Source organism: Lygodium microphyllum, chromosome 4 (genome assembly GCF_053477565.2).
Source record: "Lygodium microphyllum isolate KBCC chromosome 4, Lygodium_microphyllum_v1.1.10, whole genome shotgun sequence".
Classification (NCBI taxonomy): Eukaryota; Viridiplantae; Streptophyta; class Polypodiopsida; order Schizaeales; family Lygodiaceae; genus Lygodium; species Lygodium microphyllum.
The window spans coordinates 30,966,884-30,990,208 of NC_141138.1; the positions used below are offsets into that span (position 1 = coordinate 30,966,884).

Below are 23,325 nucleotides of genomic sequence, written 5' to 3' on the forward strand. Positions count from 1 at the left end.
GCATTCCTCTGTTTATGGATGGGCAACTAGTTCATGTGGTTCCTTGGTGGCCCATGGCTGAGTTTTAGGAGGTGTTGAGACAGGCATGTCCAATTTGGGTAGAGGTGGTGGATTTCCCTGCGCATGCCTAGATAAGTGCTGGCCCTCCACACGGATTCCTTTGCCAGCCGTCAACTACCTGGAGTCCTACTATTCCTGGACTCTCTTACTCTCTAGGCTCCCCTTAACCCCGTTCGGGCGCCCAAGAGCCCGGACAGTCATTCTCGTGCATGTTCCCCTAGATTTACCTTAATATGACATTAAATGTCACTTTTAATGTCACATTCCATATTTATGACCTTAATGTGACATTAAATATCACATTTAATGTCACATTAATGTCACATTTCCTTCCCCTTAAGAATCGGTTTCGTCCTCGAAAACGATACTTGGAAGGTCTAACTGTAAATCGGAAAACCTTTTCTTTAAAGTACTTACTCGCTCCCATGTTGAGTTTTGCTCTGAACAATCTTTCCACTTAACCAAACATTCTTGATATATAGTATTCCTCGTTCGCCTATTACGAACATTTAATATTTTTTTTGGTTCATGTGGATTAGATTGGTCATAGAATAACTCCTCAATATCATCATTTAAGATTAGATTATCCAAATCACCCAGCTTTTTCCTTAATTTACTTACATGAAAAACTGGATGTATTTTACTACCAGCAGGTAGTTGGAGCTTGTAAGCCAATTCTCCCACCATTTTAAGTATTATAAAAGGACCACAATACCTTGGTGAAAGCTTTGGATAGTGTCCCTTTTTCATAGTTTTAGTTTGTTCAGGCACCTTAAGATAGACCAATTCTCCTTCTTCAAAGGAGATGTCTCTTCGGTGAGGATCTGCATATGCTGTAGCTCGATTTTCAGCTTTTTTAATATTTTCTTGAACAAATTTTAACATACTATTCATATTCTCCAAAAAATCTTTAGTTGCCTGAACCTTTTGCTTATGCAGTCCTACTGCAAGAGGAGCTCTGGGCTGAAACCCATACATTAACATAAATGGACTATATCCAGTGGAAGAGTGCTTGGCACTGTTATATGCAAACTCTGCTATCGGTAAATACTCTTCCCAATTAGTTTGCCTTTTATTTACATATGCCCTAAGCATATCTTCAAGAATTTGGTTAACCCTTTCAGTTTGCCCATCTGTTTGCGGGTGATCCGCCGTACTCATGCTAAGTTTAGTATCCAATTTCCTGAATACCGCACGCCAAAAATGGCTATCAAATTTTCTATCCCGATCAGAAACTATATTTGCCGGAAGGCCATACAATCGGTATATGTTCTCTACGAACAATCTAGCCAATTCTGGTGTTTTAACATCAGTTGAAGTTGGAATGAACCTAGCCATTTTGGTTAACCTATCCACAATCACCCACACAGAGTCGTGCCCCCTCTGTGTTCTAGGTAGAGCAACAATAAAGTCCATGGAGATACTCTCCCATTTTCCCGAAGGAATTTCTAATGGATGGAGAAGTCCTCCCATTTTTAATTTTTCAGCTTTATTAACCTGGCATTTGTTACATTTGACCACATAGTCAAGGACGTCCTTATTCATTCCAGGCCAATAGAACTGCCTTTTAATAAGACTATAAGTCTTATTAACTCCTGGATATCCCGCACTAAGAGTATCATGACACTCAAAGAGTATCTGGCGCCTTATTTCTGTATCTTTCGGGACACATACCCTACCCTTGTAGAGTAAATAACCATTATCAATGGTAAAATTCTTCCACTTGAATCCAGTTTGAGCAACCCCTGATGCTCCATTTCCTTGTTGAACATCGTCAGATATTGCTTCCTCAGTAGAAGCACTTTTAGTTCGATCCCCATTTTTTATTGCTTCCCATATGTTGGAATATGCCGGATCAACCTGGCATTTCCCTTTTAAAGATTCAAGTAAGTTGGAAGTGAACTGAGTAAAACTCAATTCATTAATGATGAGCATTCTGCTGAGTGCATCAGCTACTATATTATACTTTCCTTTTCTATATCTGATCTCATAGTCGAACTCTTGGAGGAGTTCGGCCCATCTGGCTTTACGCTCGTGTAAATCTGGTTGATCATTAAGCCACTTAATGCTTTCATGATCCGATAAAATCAAAAGTTTGGCACCATACAAATAGTGCCTCCATTTCTTCATTGCATGTACTATTGCATACAGCTTCCTCTCATAAACAGAATAATTCTGTTTTGCACGATCTAATTTCTTGCTTTCAAAAGCAACTGGTCGATCTCCTTGTAATAAGACCGCGCCTATTGCCTTATCACTGGCGTCAGCTTCAACCACAAATGGTTTATTGGGATCCACTATTAATAGTACTGGAGCTGTAGCAATAGCTACCTTAAGTTTTTGAAAACTTTCATTTTGGTCTGTTCCCCAATTAAAACTTTTCCCTTTCCCTTTAAGTTGGTCTGTCATTGGAACAACTATTTTGGCATAATCTCGAATGAATCTACGATAAAATCTAGATAAACCTAGGAAGATCTGCAGCTCTTCCAGGTTCCTTGGAGGTGGCCATTCAATAATTGCCCTTACTTTTTTTGGATTCATGTTGATTCCCTCTTTCGAGATAATATGCCCCAGATATTTGACCTCTTGTGCAAAGAATTCACATTTAGTTTTCTTCGCATAAAGGGAATGTGTTCGTAACAGTTGGAATACTAATTGTAAGTGTTCCAAATGTTCTTCTCTTGATTTACTAAAGATCAAGATATCATCCAAGAAGACTACTACAGACTGTCCTAGATAGGACCGTAAAACACTATTCATCAGCTTCATAAAGGTAGCTGGTGCATTAGTGAGACTAAAAGGCATCACCAAAAAATCATAATGCCCATATCTAGTACGAAATGCCGTCTTGGAAACATCTTGTGCCTTAATTCTTATTTGGTGATAGCCTGATCTTAAATCTATCTTTGTGAAGAATTTTGCCCCTTGCAATTGATCAAAAAGATCTTCCATTCTGGGCATAGGAAATTTATTCTTCACCGTTATTTTATTAAGTGCTCTATAGTCAACACAAAGTCGCATAGAACCATCTTTTTTCTTTACCAATAAAATTGGTGAAGCCCAAGGTGAATTACTAGGTTGAATAAACCCTTTATTCAAGTAATGCTTAATTTGTCTTTCAACTTCTTGATGCTGTGTTTCACCTAACCTATACGGTGGTTTTGAAATTGGGTGTGTATCCTTATTTATATCAATTGGGTGATTTATATCACCCCTATTTGGTGGAAGACCACTTGGTAAATCAGAAGGAAACACATCTTCAAAATCATCTAACAAACTATTCAATTCATTATTAACATTCAACTCACAAACATAAGAAAATTGTTGCTTTATATTACAGAAAGTTAAAGTATTCTGTACAGGAAGAGACCATAGCATATATACCTCACAAACCTCCTTCTTTATCAGCTTCTGAACTTCAGTAGAACACAGCAAAGGATTATCAGATACTTCATGTTCACCTTGAATGACAAAAGTCTTACCATCCCTTTCAAATTCCAGTGTATTATGGTGATAGCTACGTTTTAAGGATGGTTCCAATCCCCATAGCCACTCCCTCCCTAGAGCAATATCAGCTCTTTCCATGTTCATTATTTGGAAATCAAGCTTATCTTTATATCCTTGAATCTCAATTTTCAAATTGGATACCATTGTATCCCATATTTTATTGTCTTGGCCTTGCATCATACGAACAACATATTGATGCTCACTGTTTTGTTGGGGAAGTTTCAATTTTTTGACATGTGCATAATTTATAAAATTATGTGTGGCAGAGTCATCAATCATGACTCTAACCCTTTTTCCAGCTATCAATCCATGTACTCTAAGTAAATCATGTGGCCCAAAAGTAGGCTACCACATAGAAGTTGACATACAACACTTATGTTGTACATCCCTGTGCAAGACCTCTAAAGATTTGTACTTTTCATGGCCCTTTAATTCTAAGGTCTGCACTACATGGATTTGTTTTTCTTTTCCCTTGCCCTTATCCTTATCCTTTCCTTTGTCTTCCCCCTTTTTCTTTTGAGGGCAATTCCAAGCAGCATGGTTAGGGGATAGGCAATTAAAACACAACTTTTCTTTTTTGGCCTTATCAAAGTCATCAGGACTTAACTTTGGCCGCATATATGGTTTCTTTTCAAAAGGTTGTTTTTACCTTTAAAAAATGGCATTTGCTTTTTAAATTTGGCCACAAATTTTGAGGTTTCCAATTCCTTAGACTTGGGCTCCGTATCAGTGAGACTAGTGAGTGTACCTGGACGCATACTATCTTCATAAATTAATGCAAATTTAATTGCCTCTTCCAGCGTCTTGGGTAAACTCCGTTTTACTTCCTTTTTACAGGCTTTATCGAGTCCCCTAATGAACCCTCTTGTTTTTTGGAATTCATCTATTCCTTCCAATTTGAGGATTATCTCACGATATTCCTCCAGATATGTCAGCAGGGGTCTTCCCTTTTGTCTGACATAATCCCAATCTTCCCAATTTCTTTCCATTTCATTCTCAGGAAGAAATTCTTTCAAAAAGACGGATTCAAATTGAGCCCAAGTTTCAGGTATTTTATTCGCCTCCTTTAAAGTTCGCCACCACTTATATGCTTTTGGTCCCAAAGGTAAACTAGCCTCCAGTACTTGGAGATGTGGTGGGGTATTTTTTAATTTATGTAAATCTTCCCATTTTTGGAGGAAATTAAAGATTGTGTCTTTATTCCTATCTTTTTCCTCCCCGTAAAATTGAGGTGGTGTCATATCCTTTAGAACTGGATTATCCCTCAATTTATGGTAAGGTTGGGGTTCCTTAGGATCTCGCATAGTCACATCTAAATCTTTCGATGAAGATGGGACATCCGAGGTTTCTATCTTATTTTTATCTTTTTCCAACAATAAAGTTAATTGAGATTTTATTTCAGTAAGTGTTTGGGTTAAAAATTCCATTTGAACCCCTTGAGTTTGCACACGAGCAGTAAGATCATCGAATTGCTCTCGCGTAGCAAAAAATTCTTTCCATTCTTCTTCTTGTATGTCTGGTTCATGGGGATCTACCATAGGTTGATCCCCAGAACTAGAACTTTCCATTACCCTTTCTTTCCCTTTTTCTGCCATTAATACATTGGAATTGGAAAGCAAAAATAAGAAATTTGCATACAAGATAAAGTACTTCCCTGATTTTAATGGCAGGCAGTGGTTGCTGGTTTGGAAAGAAATCCGAAGAGTAAGGAACAAATTTTATCGCCCGATGAAAGTCAGTCACGCAGGAAATGGAGCTTCTTTGCAGAACGACTAGTATTCAGCCCCCTTCTTTAATAATCAGGCTGGTCATTAATGTCGCTTTCCTGAATTTGCTTCCTGCTGAACCTGTACTTATGATATAAATACAGTCGAGGCTGAAATTGCGTGTCTGGTTGGTGTGTTCATGGAGAAGCATTCACAGTCAGGCGTGGGCAAGATTCGATGGCCCACGATCAGTTTAAAAAAAAAAAAACGCGTAAAACAGAATGGCTGCCCCTTTCGATATGTTTCGTGGCCAGAATTACACGTCACGTTAACTTTCGTGATGTGTCACGTCACTTCTAACCAGTGACTTACGGGTCGTTACAGGTCCGTCGATTGTTGTCGACGTCTCGTATGACCAGCGACCCCAACGACTTCTTTTCGTGAAGTGTCACGTCACTTCTGACCAATGAATTCACGGTCCATCGAATTTTCGACTGAACAGATTGCGGGCGAATCCGTCACTGCTCTTCCGTTGAAGACCTCTAGGAATCCTCACGGCTCTGATACCAATGATCGATGACCCAAAGTCAGATAGGAAAGAAAACGATGAAAAAGCACGAGTGATTCTTCTCCTCCCAACCACTCCTAGATAAGTGCTGGCCCTCCACACGGATTCCTTTGCCAGCCGTCAACTACCTGGAGTCCTACTATTCCTGGACTCTCTTACTCTCTAGGCTCCCCTTAATCCCGTTCGGGCGCCCAAGAGCCCGGACAGTCATTCTCGTGCATGTTCCCCTAGATTTACCTTAATATGACATTAAATGTCACTTTTAATGTCACATTCCATATTTATGACCTTAATGTGACATTAAATATCACATTAATGTCACACCTCCCTTTGGTTTTGAAAACCATTGGGGAGGTTTTGGTAGAACCTCGGTTTTCTTCCTGCGATCGGAATAGGGCATGTATGCTTTGGAATATAGGGAATGAAGATTCGTTTTGAGGTTCCAAGGTTACAAACATTGGTTTATGAGTTGAAATGGAGTACTTTTGCAGGGCACTGTTTCAGATGTGGCCAGTTGGGCCATTTCATTTTGGAATGTGACAAAAATATGGAGGCAGGGCAATGCCATATGGACCCAGATATGGAAATGCAAGACTACTCCCCTCAATAGATGATTCAAAAGTCTGTGGCTGATCCTAAGCAGCTTTCCCAACATGGTTGTAATGAAGGCAAGAATGACGTTTCCCATGGTGATGGGGAGCGTGCTTCACTTATGGGTGGGCGGAATTTGCCTCTTCAGGAGGATTCATGGGTTACAATGGTTTGTTGTAATGCAAGACAAGATTCTCGCTCCACTCCTGCCCATCCTCCGCCACTCCCTATCACTCAAACCTTTCAACGTAGAGGAAGGGGGTTTTATATGAAACCCCAATCTTCGCGTCCTTCGGCAGTAGAAGATAAAAGGCCTTCTGATTCTGCTTTGCACTTTGATGCGCGTGGGAGGCTTGTGCCTCCTCGGGATGTTTTCCGCTCCCAGCAACAAAACTTCCCTTCCCGTGCTTCCATTGCCGGCTTGCAGAGGGTAGATCTTGTTGATGTTATTCGAGGTGAAATGGAGAGATTCCAGGCTGCCAAGGCTATTGATGTAAAAGGGAAAGGGAAATCAGCGGTTCACTAGCTCTTCTCATTTGTGATTCATTATGAAAATTGCTCTGTGGAATGTGAAAGGCATTTCTTCAAGCATAAAGCAGTATCGGTTGTCGAAAGTGGTGATAGCTAGAAAATGGGATATTTTCTGTTTTGTGGAGCATAAATAGCACACTTTGGATGGATCTTCATATGTATATAAGGATTATGCAGTTTTCTTTAGTGGTTGTCCTCTGCACAGATCGGGAGTTATGTTGGCTGTCAAATCCTCCCTACAACCATCATTGGTCTCTCAAGACACTCGTGGCCAATTTTTGATTCTCGAAATAATTTATGAGGGTGAGGTTTTGTGGATTATAGGCATGTATGCTCCTTCTAATGCAAGGGAACGTCGTTAGCTTTGGGAAGACCTGCACTGCCTTGCCATGGCTCATCAAGGCTTTGTTATGGGTGATTTTAATGCCTGTGTTTTTGCAAATCAAGCGACCTCTCCGCATTTGTTTATGGATGGTCTTGAGAGACATGCTTGGGACACTCTTGCAGCAGCATCTTTGAAACAGGACATGTGGTCCTGGATGTATCCATCACAAGCTGGATACACTTATCATTCTTTTCAGCATCCAAACACTTGGGTTAGACTCGATAGGATATACATCTGCCAAAGTGACTCTTTTCTCCTTGCAGTTATTGATATGCGCTTGGAAAAACAACATGTTTTGTCACACCATTACCCTTAGGTCTTGGAAATGAGCCACAGACCCGTTCATGCATTTCAAGCTCTCCTTGCCCGTTTGCCTCTTTGGTTTAATCAATCTTTTTTGCAGCAAAATCAGGTTTTGGAAGGTATTCAGTAACTAATAGCCTCTTTTAGCTCGAGGCTCCTATCTATAGGGATGGAAGCATGGGTGGTTTTTAGGGATAATGCGCGAGCGTTATCCCGATAATATGGTATTCAGCATGCTTCCTTATTTCGAGCTGAATTGTAGCATGCTCAATCCTCATTAGCACATTCCTCGTCTCTGTGTCAGTCTGGGGATTCCAATGATGACTTGCTCACATGCATTGAATGGCTGAAAGGCAGGGTTCAATCTCTTCAGGAAGAGGAATATGCTAAATACAAACTGTTGGCCAGAGCTGAAGCTTTACATGATAACAACTATCAAACTCATCAATTTTTTGCTCGTCTGCAGCGCCAAAAATGTGCTCGGGAAAATATTGTGCGCTTAATGGATGGGCAAGGTGATATGGTGACCGATCTTGCCTCTATTATTCGGATGACTGTTGACTTTTATAGGGCCTTGTTGGGTCCGCAAGAGATTTTTTCGGATGCTGTTCTCTTTGCTAGAACATATATTTGTGACGTGGTTAGTAATCAGGTCAAACCAGAATGGGTGAATCTAATGGAGGCTGATATTTTTGAAGATGAAGTGGAGGAAGTGTTGTCTCGCTTGCCTTGAAGGAAAAGTCCGCTTCCTAATGAGCTGTTTTCAGCCCATGTGCAACAGCTTAAGGACCCATTAACTCGCTTGTGTGAGCAGGTGTGGAACTCTGGTATGATGCCTTTGGATTGGAAGATTGCTGTCATCAGGTTGTTGCCCAAGGTTCCCTCTTCGACCTCTTTGAAACAATGGAGACCCGTTTCTGTTATGGGATCGTTATATAAAATCTTCTCCAAAATTATTGCCAACAGATTGCAGAAGGTTTCCTGCACCTCATTCATCCATGTCAATACGGTTTTATTAAAGGTTAGAATATAATGCACAACATTTTGAATGTTCAGCTCGGAATTGACTATGCCAAAGCCTCTAGCCAGCACGTTGTTATGCTGCAGTTGGATATTGAGAAGGCATTTGATCATTCAACTGGTCTTTCTTGCGGCAATTAATGTCTACAATGGGTTTTGGGCCCCATATGATTTCTCTAGTTGATACCATCAGTCAGGGTGTTGTGGCCCAGATTGCTCTTAATGGAGGGATTACGGAGGAAATTGCCTTATCTCGGTCCCTTCGGCAAGGCTGTCCTCTCAGCCCTTTGTTGTTTGCTTTGGTAACTCACTCCATGCTCTCATTATTGGATAAGTTGGCAGCTCAAGGCGAGATAGTTGGCTTAACTCTTCCCGGCGGTGACCAGCTTGTGGGGCAATCTTTGGTAGATGATTCTTTTATGTTCCTTAAGGCGGATCATATTAATGTTGATAGGGCAATGGTGGCCCGGAATCTTTTTGCTTTGGCATCGGGTCTTCAAGTTAATACTTAGAGATCCACCCTTCTCTCCTGTACGGAGAATGCTTTGTAGGCCTTGGGCTGGAATGGAATTGTGATCACAAGGGGTAACATAACCAGACACTTGGGATATCCTACTGGTGTGGAGGTTGCTCCCCGAGCCTTGTTAGATTGGATGGCCTCTCGAATTCATGACAGGCTCATGTACTGGAAATCCCAACGTTGGCCACTATATGCTAGACTAAAAGTGGCTCAATGAATTATGATTAGTATGATCTCATTCTTTCTGCCATTGCTTCCTTGGACTAAGAAGTCCATTTTGGATTTGGTTCAGCCTATCAGATTTATGCTCTGGAAAAGGAAAGGCAATCGTTTTGGGGCAGGTATGGATCTCCTAGTAGCGTGTGACCACTTCGAGAAGGATGGAGGGTGCAACTTTGCTTGATGTCAATTTGCATATGGCCACTTTGAGGCTATCCTTGTTGCAAAGTCTATGTATTGAGTGTCATGCTTGGTTAGACATTGCCAAATTCTTCATAGAAAAGACAGGCATCTCTCATGGTATCACGATTATTCATGCTTCCTGGTGGCATGCTCTCAATTCTACAAGGCCTTTAAAGGTCTCCCAGTCTTTTCTCCTTTCTCATTTGATAGCTTCTTGGTAGGAGATGCTTCGTTTTGCAGTTTGGCATCCCCGGGATATTCGTGAAGAGGAAAATTCACTGCAAGGAGAAATACTTCCTCAAGGTTGTTGGATTGGCCACAAAAAGATTTGCAGCGAGACAAGTTCAATTGGATGGCTAGGTTGGGGTTGAAGATAGTCCGTGATGGTGTTATTCCTGGGCAACCCCGTCTTTATTGCTTTAGGTGTATTCGTCAGTACTTTATGTTGCCTTGTGGATACAGGGACATTTGGTCGTCAATATAGGACAGTCTTTAGAGGTTCTTTCCTTTGCTGGCGTTACAACCATTTGATCCTTGGCATGGCTGGAAGTTTGTGTTTCTTGATGATTTTGGGAAAAGGTTAGCTAATTAGATATATCATTAGATGGTGGAAGCTAAGAGATAGGTCATGGGGAAAGTGAATAGGTTATGGCATCGTAGGGACAGTAAAAAGAACTGGCGGGAAAGATTTATTCAGATTTGGAAGTCCAAGGTCCCGTATAAGGGAAAAGTGTTCATGTGGTGGTTGCTCATTGGGGGTCTTCCAATGGGAGAAGTGCTCCGTGCTTGAAAGATCTCTGCTGGGCGCTGCGTTTTTTGCACTGTGTGATGAGACATTGCTTCACCTCTTTGTCTCGTGCCCTGTTGTGTGACAGATCTGGAATTTCATTTCCCGTGTGTGGTCCTCGGTGACTCAGCACCGCCTATCGGTTTGTTTGTGGATTATGGGAAATATGTCCTCTATGCCCTCGTTGAGTTCAGATTGTTCTTGCCTATTTCATTTCCTTAGATGGACAACCATGTGGCATATAAGGCGTACTTGCAATGCCTTTATTTTTGATTCAGCATCGGGCATCCATGGGCATGTGGCCCATATGTGCGGAATAGTGTTATGGCAAATCTCCTCTATGATGTCAGCGGACCTGGTTCTTTCGGATATTGCTGCTCCCTGGCTGGTGATTGTTTGCTCTACTCCAACTGTTCCCTCTATGTGATCTATTAGTATTGTTCATGTAATAGGTTGTTCTGGTTATTTTGAGAGCTTGCAGGCCGCATGTAAATATTTAGTTACATAGAGAGTGAGAGAGACAGAGTATACTAACCTGCTGGTTTGATGTAATAGAAAGTAAGAGATATAGACAAGAATGTTGACCTAATGGTCTGATGTAAATATTCACTATCTAAGTCAATTATCTTCACGAAAAAGAGAGAGAGAGAGAGATGGTATTCTTGAGTCTGTCCTTGTCTAGAAAGACAATACCACTTGGGGTCTCTAGAAAGGCCAAGCATGGTGGAAATTTGTGGTAATGACAGGCTAGCTTAACAAAACTCCTTTTGATCCAAGGTTTTCATTTGACGAATGTTGATTGGTGCACTTCCCCTTGCTTTGGCACTCCCTTAAGCAAAGGATTTCCAATTGTTGCTACTTTTTTTGTCAGAGATTGGTTGAAACCCCCCACCATCAGTTACTTGCCTGATTGTGAGGAAGGTTTGGTTGTTACTATCGGCCATTTGGTTATGAGTGGTTGGGCTATTGATGCTTCCAAAGGACTGGGTGTTTGGACATCCCAAGTTTGTGGATCCTATGCAGGTGGATATGAAAGTGCTCTTTGCTTCTTGTGCTTTTGGGGTTGTTGGCATATGTGGACAATGAGGAATGCATTCATCTTTGATGCTTCATTGGGCGTGTAGAGTCATATAGCCCCCTTGAAATGCCTTTTTCATTGGCAGATAGACTTGATTGAGTTAACAGATATTCTCCATAAACAGGATCTGCTTGCTTGGCACACTATAGTTTCTTCTGCCCCCTTTAGTCACTCTAATTCCTTTGTACCTTCACTGTGATGTCTCTGGTTTTACGCACAATGGCCTAGAGCCATCCTGTATCTTGTAATCTTGTACTTTTTTTCATAATTAATACAATTACCTTTTACAAAAAAAGAGAGAGGGTATTCTTATGTTGAATATTTTTATTGTATGTGACTGCTGTGCAAAATCCAGACTGTCCCTCTCCCATCTTGTCACATTCATGGTCACATAGTCTTCAATAAATTCTGCACTGTTTTGTTCAATTCTTACTGAACTCTTGGTCTGATAAAGGAATGTGGCTTAGGTATTTTGGAATAGAGACAAAGCAGGCCTTATCTGAATTCCAGGAAGCACATGGAGTTCACAGAACAGGAACATGGGGTGCTCTTTCAAAACAGGCATTGTGGCACAATGTATCTGGAGAAATCTTGCATAGAGCGGTCCGTAAACACAGAAACATGCTCTATATGTGGATTTTTAGCTTCTATTTTGAGCCTCATAGGATTGGATGTGAAACATCATATTCTACAAGTTTACCAAGGCATTTCTGTTTTTTTTGACCACTAGGCTGATGAGAAAGCTGGCAAAACACCAGAAACTTCTGAAGATTGTGGTGTTGGAAAATCAGTACCTGCATTCCATGCGTGGCAGTTATGGAGCCCCAACAGAATTACAGGTCCTTGAATTCTTTTTGGCTTTTGTTTCACAGGGACTACAAAGGGAGCACTCATTTCATCTTAGGGTTGTGAATGAAAGGCGAAGTTTCTTGGTTGTTTTGCAGTAATCGTTTGACATAAGAATGAAACTTTAACCAATATACCATGTAACTCAGCATAAAAATCTTAATGGAATGTTGCTTCAATGGGGGTAAATCTAGAAAATGACTGTTGATTCTATTGCAGATGCTTGGTCAGGGTTAAACACAGAAGGCCATTGGAAGTTATTATCTGGGATTGTTCTTTTGGTTGTTGGAATAATGTTTGGTTTGCTACTATCAAAATCTTCTACCAGTGAGTCATCCAAAGGAAATTCTTTGAAGCGCAAAATAATCAGGGCTTCGGAACAAGAGAACTCCAGTCCGCCACCCCTTAGAACAGATAAACAATCTGGCCTTCAGGATTATCCCAAAGAAGAAGCACTTAATCAAGAGAAGGCTTCTGAACTTGCTCACAAAACACCAACTATAAGACAGGTTGAAAATGCTAGACATTCGGAATTCTCAACTGCCTATAATAAAGGCCTTAACCCACATCTCTCTCGAGGTTTTTACTCTGCTGAAGGGACACAACATGCTTCTGATACTTCTGCACCATCTTATAGACCAGGAAAGAAATATGCTTATTCTTCGATTGCATCTCCATATAAGAACAAAGGTTCCAAGACACAGTTTGAATCCTCAAGAAAGAATAGGCATGCTCTTGTGCAGTCTAAAAGACCTGAAGGCGGAGCATCTTCTGCTATGGTCCAGGATGATAGAAATGAAACTTCATCTCCGAAAAAATCACTTCTTGGTAGATTGCACCCAGAAAGCAGGGAACAAATTGAAAATTCCCCCACAGTTTCAGCAAATAGTACTGATACAAGCCAAAGAAACGTGGTTGCAAGACCATTTAAGAAGCTTGAGAAAGAACCTGTGTCTCAGACAAAGTACAGCAGCCCTGAAACAGGTGCTGAGATTGAGCAGCATGAAGGGGATGAGGTTGGGCAAGCTCTTTTGGAATTCTTTTTTGTTGTGCACCTTTGTTTTATCATGATACTAAAGCTTTTGGTTCGCTGCCATGGTTGTCCATGTGCTTAGCTAAGTATAAGGAAGCGAATTGAGGAGCTCCGCAAAGCTGTTGAAGCTGCTGAACAAAATGGCCAAGCAGCTGTACATGCTCTTGCAGAGGAGAGACAACAAAGCCTTGAACTTGAAGCAAAAATCAGTAAACAGGTAACATGCAGCTTATTGTGATCTTTGTGTCTTGCAATTTTGAAAGCCCTTATACGTAATGAGTACCACAAGCCAGAAAGAGAGCATTCCCGACTCCTGTAGTTTTTGTTTCTGCTGCTTAGGGTGATGCTTGCAGCTTAAGGGCAACTTAACTTACTGGATTATGTTAAGAGCGCTTGTTGTGCTGACTTGATCTCATACCTTCTTTTCTCCTTTGCCCTGTTGCTTGAATGTGGATGGTACCTGCTGCAATGAAATAAATTGTTTTCTATTGAGATGTTTAAGGAGTGCTTTCTCAGTGGGTGACCTGTTGGCCAGACACCATATTGCTGTCCTGATGTCATGTACCTTGGGACTCTTGGGCAAATGTTTTGGGGAAGGCTTTTTACATCACCTGTAAATGCAATGTATCTGAATAAAAACATGCTGAAGCAAAAAAATACAATTGAGCAGAACACCAAGCTGAGCGAGTGTGCATAGAAAACATAAGGTAGGAAAAATGATGTTGCTGTCACTAGAATGTGAGATGCGAATGAAATTTCAACATTTTAATTTAAGTTTCACCTACGATTTTCAACTTAAAAAAATCAATTTCTGGTATCCCTAGATTTGGGCAGGGTGACCATTGTGCTGATAGTTAAGGACATGGGCACGGGAGATGTAGTGGGCAGAGTCTAGGCCTTGTGCCAAAGGAATCATGTCTAGAACCTAAGAAATAGTGGGTTTCTAAGGTTAAATGTGAAGCTCTGTTTGGCCAAAGTTTGGACAGTCGCTTATTAAAATACATTTGGGCAGGCATATGAAAGTTTGGCAGTCCCGAATATTGATAAATAAGATGAAAACATTGGCATATTTTTGGCATGGCTTTTGGAAAAGCGAAACTTCTCTCTTCATCTATCTCATTTGAGGCATGCAAGCTTGGGAGAAGCCATGGCTTTGAAGAGTGCTCATCATGTTTGGGCAACAAAGAGAAGGCGGCAGCATTGTGCTTGCTGTGTGCAGCCATTTCTCCACTTGTAAGAGCCTCAAGTCATCATCTCCTCCATTGATTGGTTGTTTGGTGCAGCAGGATCAGTTTTATGGTGATGGAACAAGTTGGATCAACACTGAGGTGATCTAGGATCATAGTTGAGGGAAATATGCAAGAGGAAACGGGAATGGAAACGGAAATGGAAACGTCAGTGTCAAATTTCGAGAAGGGGAAATGGAAACGCTACATCATCTGGTTGGCCCTTGGGGGCCTGGGGGGACTGGCTTAGAATCTAGGTGCTTAGAAGCTTAAACCTAGAATACAAGTTTCGTACTCAAAACCAAAACTTTCTAATTTCCAAGCTTTAAAAGAGTTCTACAAAAGGCGCAAGCTCAAAGGAGCTTTGTGATGCATACAAGGATTTTGGCACATAATTAATATGCTGATTGCAAAGAAAGAAAAATTGTAAATAAGTGCAAAACCATACAAAGAGAGTAAGTGATAATTAATTATCATCTCTTAGTTTCTATTCCTCTTTGTCTCCCAAATCCTCTTCATTAAGGAAGAAAGTTGAGACAGATAGAAACGACTCTAAGCGTAATCATTTTAAATAATTAAACATTAAATATTTAACGGTTTAAGCTTAATTAATGAAACATTTAATATTTAAATATTAAATATTTGATGTTATAAGTTTTAAAGAAATGGCTACATTAAAACATTAAATATTTAACAATAAAACGTTAATAAAGCTTAAAGAATTTGTCAATTAAAAAACACAAAGAACATGAGGTTAATAATGGTTTAAATGCTAGTTTTAAAGTGTAAAGAACATGGCGATTACTAACGCTATGCTTAACAAGTGTAACGAACATGACAATTAATAATGCTATGTTTAAAGCATAAAGAATATACTGCATTTTACTGAACATGTTTTAGGCTTGTTGGGAAACATGATGAATCGAAACATTTCCCGAAGGGGAAAGCATCTGGATGTACAACAGTGTATGGACATGTTTACAAATTTTCATGGACATACAATCACATTTATGAATGTATTTAGTATTGAAATGCGTGTTGGCACCTGTTAGACTGCAATTGGGACAGTTTTTTGGCAAGAAAAGCCAAGATTGGTGAGAGAAATTGTTGGCAATTGTGTAAGGGCAAGATTGGACTAAATTCTACACGGATATGTTGAAGATTTGGAGTCAAAAGTGGCTGCTTTACTGTTGTACATGAGCCATACCGGCTATCCAAAGTTGGTCTTGAGTCCAATCATCATGGTGTAAAGGCCATTGGGTATCCATAGAAGTTAGTCTATAGTAAAAATCAATAGTGGATCAGTGATTTTGGTGCCAAATTGTCATCCTTCTCCATACTCTAAAGAAATACCACAAGGGGTGCCAAAGTTGGGGCTTGTCTCTCTCAGTAAGAGCATTCTAGCTCTGGTGTTCACGAGTGCCTTGTTTGCTGATTTACTGTTTTAAGTTTTTTGTGCTTGCTAAGTTTTCGTTTTACCCTATGATTGTCTCGAGCGCAAGTGCAAATTGCTGTAAATTCAGTAATATGGGGTTTTGCCACCTGGAGTACTTATATCATACGTATGGTTAACCATTAGTTGTGGGTCCTTTAGTGGTTACTAAAGGTCGGGTTTCCTGGTTCCATTTGGTGGGACATCACCAACTTTCTCAAGGGGGCGAGCCCACAATTGTTCCAAGAGACATCGCCACCTTTTTGAAGGGGGTGAACCTGTGGTTGCCTGGAGTGCAAATTGCTGTAAATTTAGTACTATGTGATTTTATTACATTTGGTACTTTATTAAATTCATGGTTAATCATTGGTCGTGGGTCCTTTGGAATGGCCATATGCAAAGTGGGTTTACCATGAGATGAACGTATGTGGAAAGTACAAGACTGATGTATCTTGGAATGCATTGAGTATATATTTAGATGCATTGATTGCATGCTGGTTTAATCAAATCATTTCTTATGCGCATGATGTAGCTCAGGTCTTGGCATCTATGGGACGGCCATGGGCATTAAGACTTGTGAAGCAATCATTAGGTTGTAGGTTGGGAAAAGCATCTTGAGGATTACAGTGCATGTGAAAGCATTTGTGTGAAGTACGTGGATCTGTGTTTCATGTCATTTTTGCCTGACACTGCTTATGTGTTATGAGTTGGTTTTTGAGACCTACACTATAGGTTCTAAAGGAAGAAGCAAGAGTTGAATGTCACTATGATGTGACAATTTGGCATATTGAAGGCTTAATGTTGTTGTCATATGAGATGACTTTGCTCATGGATACTTTGCCATACTTTTGTGTTCTTGGCCAATGTATGATCGCATAGGATTTGGCTTTGGGAGGATTACAAATGAGAGCAAAGGCAATATGATATGGACTAATGTTAGGCAATTGGTCATGGTTAACCAGGGCCCATCTTTTCTTATGGAAATGCAAAGGGAGCTCCATTCCAACAATACACTTTTGTGCCAGGTTTTGATTTGCATGGTTAGGGAAATAGTGTTCAACATGGACTGTTTGGACAACCAACTATTTTGCAACCTTAAGTACTTTCAAGGTACTTTGGTAGGGTTTCAATGTTTCAATCTATGGCTGGTAATGCCTTGGGTGAGTCTTGGAATGCAAGGGAACTAAGCTGCAGTTTTTCAGCCTTTTGTGTAAGGTTTGTAGGGAAACATGTTTTTTTATTGGGGGCGGGGGCGGGGGCGGGGAGAGGTGGTTTGTAACCCGGAATGCATAGTGGCAAATATGATAACATGGGTATACAACCAAAGATGCCAAGTGGGATGTTCCGTTAGATTGGAGACTTTGTAGGGTTGTTTGGTATGCAAGGTATTGGAGAAGGCCTGGGAAACATTGTTATGGGTTTCATAAATACTGATTTGGTACCATGTGGGGCACCATTTTCACATTTTAGAGAGAATGCATGAGTTTTGAATTTAGTTTTTGTTGTGTGAAAGCCATGGTTGGTGAGAGCAACTGATGGAAAATATATCAAGAACAAAAAGGAACTGATCATAGAGTAATCTGATTACTTTTGCTTTGTGAAAGGTCATTGTTTGTGTGAAACAGTTGTCAAATGTAGGAGGAACAACATGGGACTGATTAGTGACAATACTGACTGGTTTTGTCACGGGGAAGGTCATTGTTTATGTGTGCAACAATGGACAAATGCATGAGGACAAGGAGGGACTGATTGGGAAGAGGGTGTACAGTGAATTTGGGGCAAAAATGTTCACTGATTGACCTTGGTAAAATAAAAATTTCAGCATTGTTTTGCTACTTATAATTAGGGCTTAGTATCTGCATGCCATTATGTTTTTAGAACATTTCAATTGGACATAAGTTTTTGTGCCTTGAATTGGGAACTTTGTAGACAATTAACCAAATACCAAAAGGTGCACCAAGGCTTGGGGCCAACAAGTGTCATTTCAAGTAAGGGAATAACATTGGTGCAATTTTGATGCATGATGAATGTTGAATGGGATATGAGAGAGGAGTTTTTGTGGTTAGTTGTTTGATGGTTAGTGAGAAGTGTATAGTGTTCTTGGGGATGGATTTCTTATAACACATGGTTGTCTTTGTATTACGAACCGAGTGAGGCCTATAGCTGTAGGACATCAACATGCTGATACTACAATGAAAGCAATGAAGACTTTCTTTGGCTAGCTTTGGAACAGCAATAGGAGTTATGGTCATAGTTTGTTCACATCTAGGACCACAATGGCCTGTTCTTTGCAGTATAGGATGGCCACGGTCAATGGTGCTATACCTCCCTTGGCTTCTCTTCCATGTCCTTTGAGACCACTTTGACAGGTGTAGATATCATTTGATGTAACTCTTTAACTCTAGCTTTGCTGTTGAGCCCTTGTACTTCTTTGATTTTGAGCAATACAATGAGTACTACAATTAGACATGTTTTTATGCCCAAACAAAGGGAGGAAGCTCAAGCTTTTGGTCAATCAGTTTGAGTGGTTGAAAGTATCTAGTAGACAACTTTGAAAGTGTGAAGTTTGGTCAGAGCTCGTATCTTCTTGCTTTTGTCAAATAGCATATTGATTCTTTTGAAAGGCTAGATGCCTTCATTGTTTGTCACTTGCTTCTATTAACACTTTTGAGCTACTTTAATGGCAGTTTATACCTCGTTGCTGTTTTCAAATTTAAAACAAACTCATCAGTAAAAAAAATTATCTTTACTGTGGATGGTTAAAGAAGGAATCACTTTATTCTATATAACTTTCATTTGGAGCTTACTTACGATGACTATAGATAGTATTGCAGATAAACTTTGGTAAATGTAGATTCTTTTTCCCATTTTGACTTGTATGTATTGCCATAAGCTTTTAGTGTAACGTGATTCTTTGCATTAACTTTGTGGAGGGCTGGACATCAGTGCACATACTGAACAGTCCATTCTTTTTCTAAAATTAGATAACATAAGGGAGCGCTACTTGGTCTAATTATCCCAGTGATAAGTAATTATTTCACCTTTATATTTTGGGCGTCCCACATGGTATGGCACTATAGTTTGAGGAGAGCTGCCAGGAATGATATATATTTAATGATCTTCTGAGGGAAGTCAATAACGAATCCTTTTTTAGAAAGTGTGGGAGAATAGAAGGGAAAACTGCTTATCCTAATTAGCCCACAGCTAAGGGGTCTTTTGTTTTCTTTATTATTTTTTCTTGTTGAGGGTGGGTCATACAACATGATTTAAAATTTGGAAGAGAGCTGCCAGGAATGATATTTGTTTGATGGCATTCTCTTCTTTTTGAGAAAAGTTGGTAAGGAAGATCTTACATTTTATTTTCTTGCAAATGTCACATAAAGCAAACAACATTGAATACAATGTGCTATGCCAAGGATATTAAACGGCCCAAGAAATCTTGATATGCATAGGACATCGTGAAAAAGCATCTCCAAGTATACTTAATGTTATGTATATTCACTGGGATAGGCTAGCCTTATATTGTAATTAACTTGTCTAAATCATTGTGCTATGAAGTGCTATCACCTTTTTTCTTTGATGCATGCCAGCACAGGGCTGGAAGTATGCACAATTGAACCATGCTCTGAGCTGGCATGCAAAATCTGCAGATGGGGGTTCAAAGGATAGGTGATCATATGCTTGCTTTTGGGTTGTTGGAAGGGTCCTTGTTTTGTATTTTATTTCGACACTTCCCTTCATTCGCGGTGCTACCTTTTATCTCAAAAAAGTTACATTGGTTGAGGATACAAATTGGAGCAAAATTGGAGAGCACTGTGAGATAAATAGAGATTAACAATATTCTTTTGATTTGATAGCTGCATTGGTTGCTATTTTTGTGCTTAGGAGCTGGATGCCCTTCTTGATCCACTTGTCTCTTCTTATCATTCTCTAAGAAGGATTTACTGCTATTTGCTCTATTTTCCATGTCTCTATATGGTCTACAAGTTTCCTCATGCTGGAGCAATGGTAATGATTGAGACGAATACAAATTTTAAACACAAAATATACCTTGGAACTTTCATAGCTTCTCAAAGCTACTAATTTTCTTGAAGTGCTTAATCTTCAAGAGTAGCTGCCAAACTCATTGCCAAAAGTGATTCCGTTCCATCTTCACATCCCTTTTATGATGGACCAAAAAGTTGGGTCTTTTATCATGCGTCAAAAAGATCTCCAGGAATTTGGAGCAGAATATTTATATTTCAAATCCGTTCACTAAGTATGAGAAAATACCAAGGTGAGACTTTTACGGAAGCATGTTCATTCGAAAGTGTGCAATAAACTTTCATGGACTATGATCATGCCAATCTTAGGGTGGGTTCACACTTGCACGGTGGACAAAAGGGTGAAAAATCCCCTTTTCCACCCATCCACAAGGATTTCCCAAGAGTTGTCCACCATCTCATTCACATTAGTGGTGGACAAGGAAAGGAGCCAGAGAGAAGACATGGCACGAAGGAGAAGTATCCGTGCTGGGAAGGCCGGAAAAGAGGAGCAAAAACTTGGCCATGACGTGTCAAAAAAGGCCTCTAATTTTTTTGGCCTTCCACCATGTGTGTGAACATACAGTTTTCCATGCCGAAATTTGATTGGCCATATGTATTTGGGATGCCTGTTTGTTTGTCGGGTCTGAACCTATCCTTATTAGTTGTAACTATTTGTTTAAGTGGATCTAACCATAGTTGTCAGGTACGAAAAGTATGGTACGATAAAATACCGTACTAAATGGTACCTTAATATTTTATAAAGTACGGTACGATATTAGTACCAAAAAAAAAATAACTTTATTATTTTGAACTATAGATGATAGAATAGATGTTTAAAGTCTAAATAGCAATGCTATAGGAGTATATAAGATGAATACTTGAGGGTAACATGCCAAAACCTCTATGGCATATGTTGCATGCGCAACATGCGCTACAACTTACAAGTACATACATAGGAGTGGATACATTATACATGAATGATCATACAAATAAGAGGCATGTATGCTTGAGAGAGAGAAGGTTGTGGAAGAGAGAGAGAGAGAGAGAGAGAGAGAGAGAGAGAGAGAGAGAGAGAGAGAAATGGATACGCCGGAAAGCCGGGTGTGGAGTTCTTTTGCTTTGCACGTGCTCAAGCAAGATCTTTGGTCGTGGCTTCACCCTTCTTTTTCAGGGTTTACTTTTCATTCCGCACAATATGCAACTACCTGGTCGCGGCTGGACAGAATGTATATCATGCAGGGCGATGACTTTCTTCCCGACATGCTGGAAATGAAGGTCTTGCGGCAATATGCGTTGTCGGACCATTTCCCCCTCCAGCTTGAGATGCGGGCACACTCTATTGCACCTTTTGTGCAATTCCTGGATAGGCTCCCTTTACGTTTCAACTCCTCTTATTTGAAGCATTCAATTTTCCAGGGCTATATGCAGCAGCTGATTGAGAGGTTCTTATTGGACTTCGCCTCTGAGGGCTGGCCTTCATTTGCACGGCTGCTCTCTAATGTGCAGCGGGTTGCTCGCCAGTATGGGATCCATCATGCCTCGCTTTGCCGCCGACGTCGACATGCAGCAGAAGACTTACTGGCTTTGGTCCGTTCCTTGCTCCTGGATTCCCTTGATGATGATTTTCTGCTGTCTCTGGAGAGGCGGTTGGCCCATCTTATTCAAGTGTTTCAGTTGAAATCTTATCAACAGGCCAAGCTGCACAACTTGATGGACACAATGCAAGATAGCGCCTGCCAGTCTCATAAGTTCTTTCGCGCCTTGCATGCGTCTCCGCCCCGCGAAAATATGACCAGACTCCAGGATTCGGAAGGTCGCATGGTCACGGATCCGCAGACCATTGTCACTATGTGCAGAAACTATTTTATGGATCTTCTTGGTTCCTCTTCCTCGCCTTCTAGCCAGGTTATGCATGCCCGTGCGGTCTTCTATCATCTGGTCCGCCAGCAGGTTCCAGTTGATATGCAAGCCGCTTTGGAGACGGATATTTGCGAGGACGAGGTTATGGACGTTTTGTTGCACCTGCCGAATGATAAAAGCCCTGGCTGGGATGGTCTCACTAATGAATTCTTTCAGACCTCGGCCACGCAGTTGGCGAAGCCATTGGTGGCCATGTTTCAGCAGGTGTGGGAAACGGGGGTCATGCCCTCCTCATGGAAAGAAGGCCTTATCAAACTAATTCCAAAGGTCCCTTTGCCGTCAAAGTTGCAACACTGGCGACCAATCTCTTTGATGGGCTCCATGTATAAAATCTACTCCAAAGTGCTGGCGAATCGGCTCCACAAGCACCTTCTAGCTATTGTGCATCCTCTCCAATATGGTTTCATTAAGGGTCGCAACATTCTGCATAATATCTTAAATGTGCAAATGGCCATTGACTATGCGCGGCACTCCGGTCAGGAAGTGGTATTGATCCAATTGGACTTGGAAAAGGCGTTTGATTATGTGGACTGGTCTTTCATTGCAGACCTCATGTCGGCTATGGGCTTTGGTACCCGAATGTCCCGATTGATCTACACCATTAGTGCTGAGGCTTCCTCCAGAGTTATGCTTAATGGTGGAGTTACAGAGCCATTTGTCCTTGCACGCTCGGTCCGACAGGGTTGTCCTTTGAGCCCTCTCTTCTTTGCCCTGGCGACTCACCCGGTCCTTTCAATGTTATCCTCCATGGCAGCCTCTGCCCAGCTGGCCGGGCTGTCTCTTCCGTTGGGTCAGCACTTCGTTAGCCAATCTTTGGCGGATGACACCTTTATGATTTTGCAGGCGGACAGGGACAACATTCGAAGGGCATTAGATGTTTGGACACTCTTTGGTCAGGCCTCTGGGCTTCGCATCAATGCCCTTAAGTCAGCCATTCTCAGTTGTACGGAGCCTGATTTGCAGTCCTTAGGCTGGCAAGGCCAGGTGGTTTCCCGTGGCTCCATTGTCAGGCATCTTGGATACCCATTGGGGGTGGATGTGCGGCCAAAAGCCCTGCTGGAGTGGATTTCACAAAAATTGGCGGCGAAGTTTATGTATTGGAAGTCGCAAGCGTGGCCATTCCATGTCCGCCTCAAAGTGGCCCAGACAATCATGCTTCCAATGCTAACGTATTTCCTGCCTTTGTTGCCATGGACTCCTACTACTTTGAAGGCCCTCACTCATCCCATCCGTTTCATGCTATGGAAGAAGGATTCACTGCAGGCCGGCATTTCCTGGATTTCATGGTCACACGCATGTACCCCTAAGCGCATGGGTGGCGGAGCGATTTTGGATGCACACACTCATATGTTAGCTCTCCGTTGGTTCCTTTTTCGTGCCATGTG

General features: G+C 41.1%; 1 protein-coding gene across 5 annotated transcripts in view; it reads left to right on the plus strand.

Moving 5' to 3' along the window:
• LOC148036915 (uncharacterized) overlaps positions 1-23,325 on the plus strand; it is a 180,977-nt gene that overhangs the window by 94,544 nt on the left and 63,108 nt on the right. For 3 of the 5 annotated variants that reach the window (XM_087675840.1, XM_087675838.1, XM_087675839.1), the window contains 4 exons: positions 11,926-12,061; positions 12,189-12,297; positions 12,524-13,320; positions 13,420-13,554. In XM_087675840.1, coding sequence (XP_087531966.1) covers positions 11,926-12,061; positions 12,189-12,297; positions 12,524-13,320; positions 13,420-13,554 — 1,177 coding nt within the window. Of the gene's footprint in view, positions 1-11,912; positions 12,062-12,188; positions 12,298-12,523; positions 13,321-13,419; positions 13,555-23,325 lie in introns of all 5 variants that reach the window. The other 2 variants (XM_087675843.1, XM_087675841.1) reach the window with 1 other exon arrangement.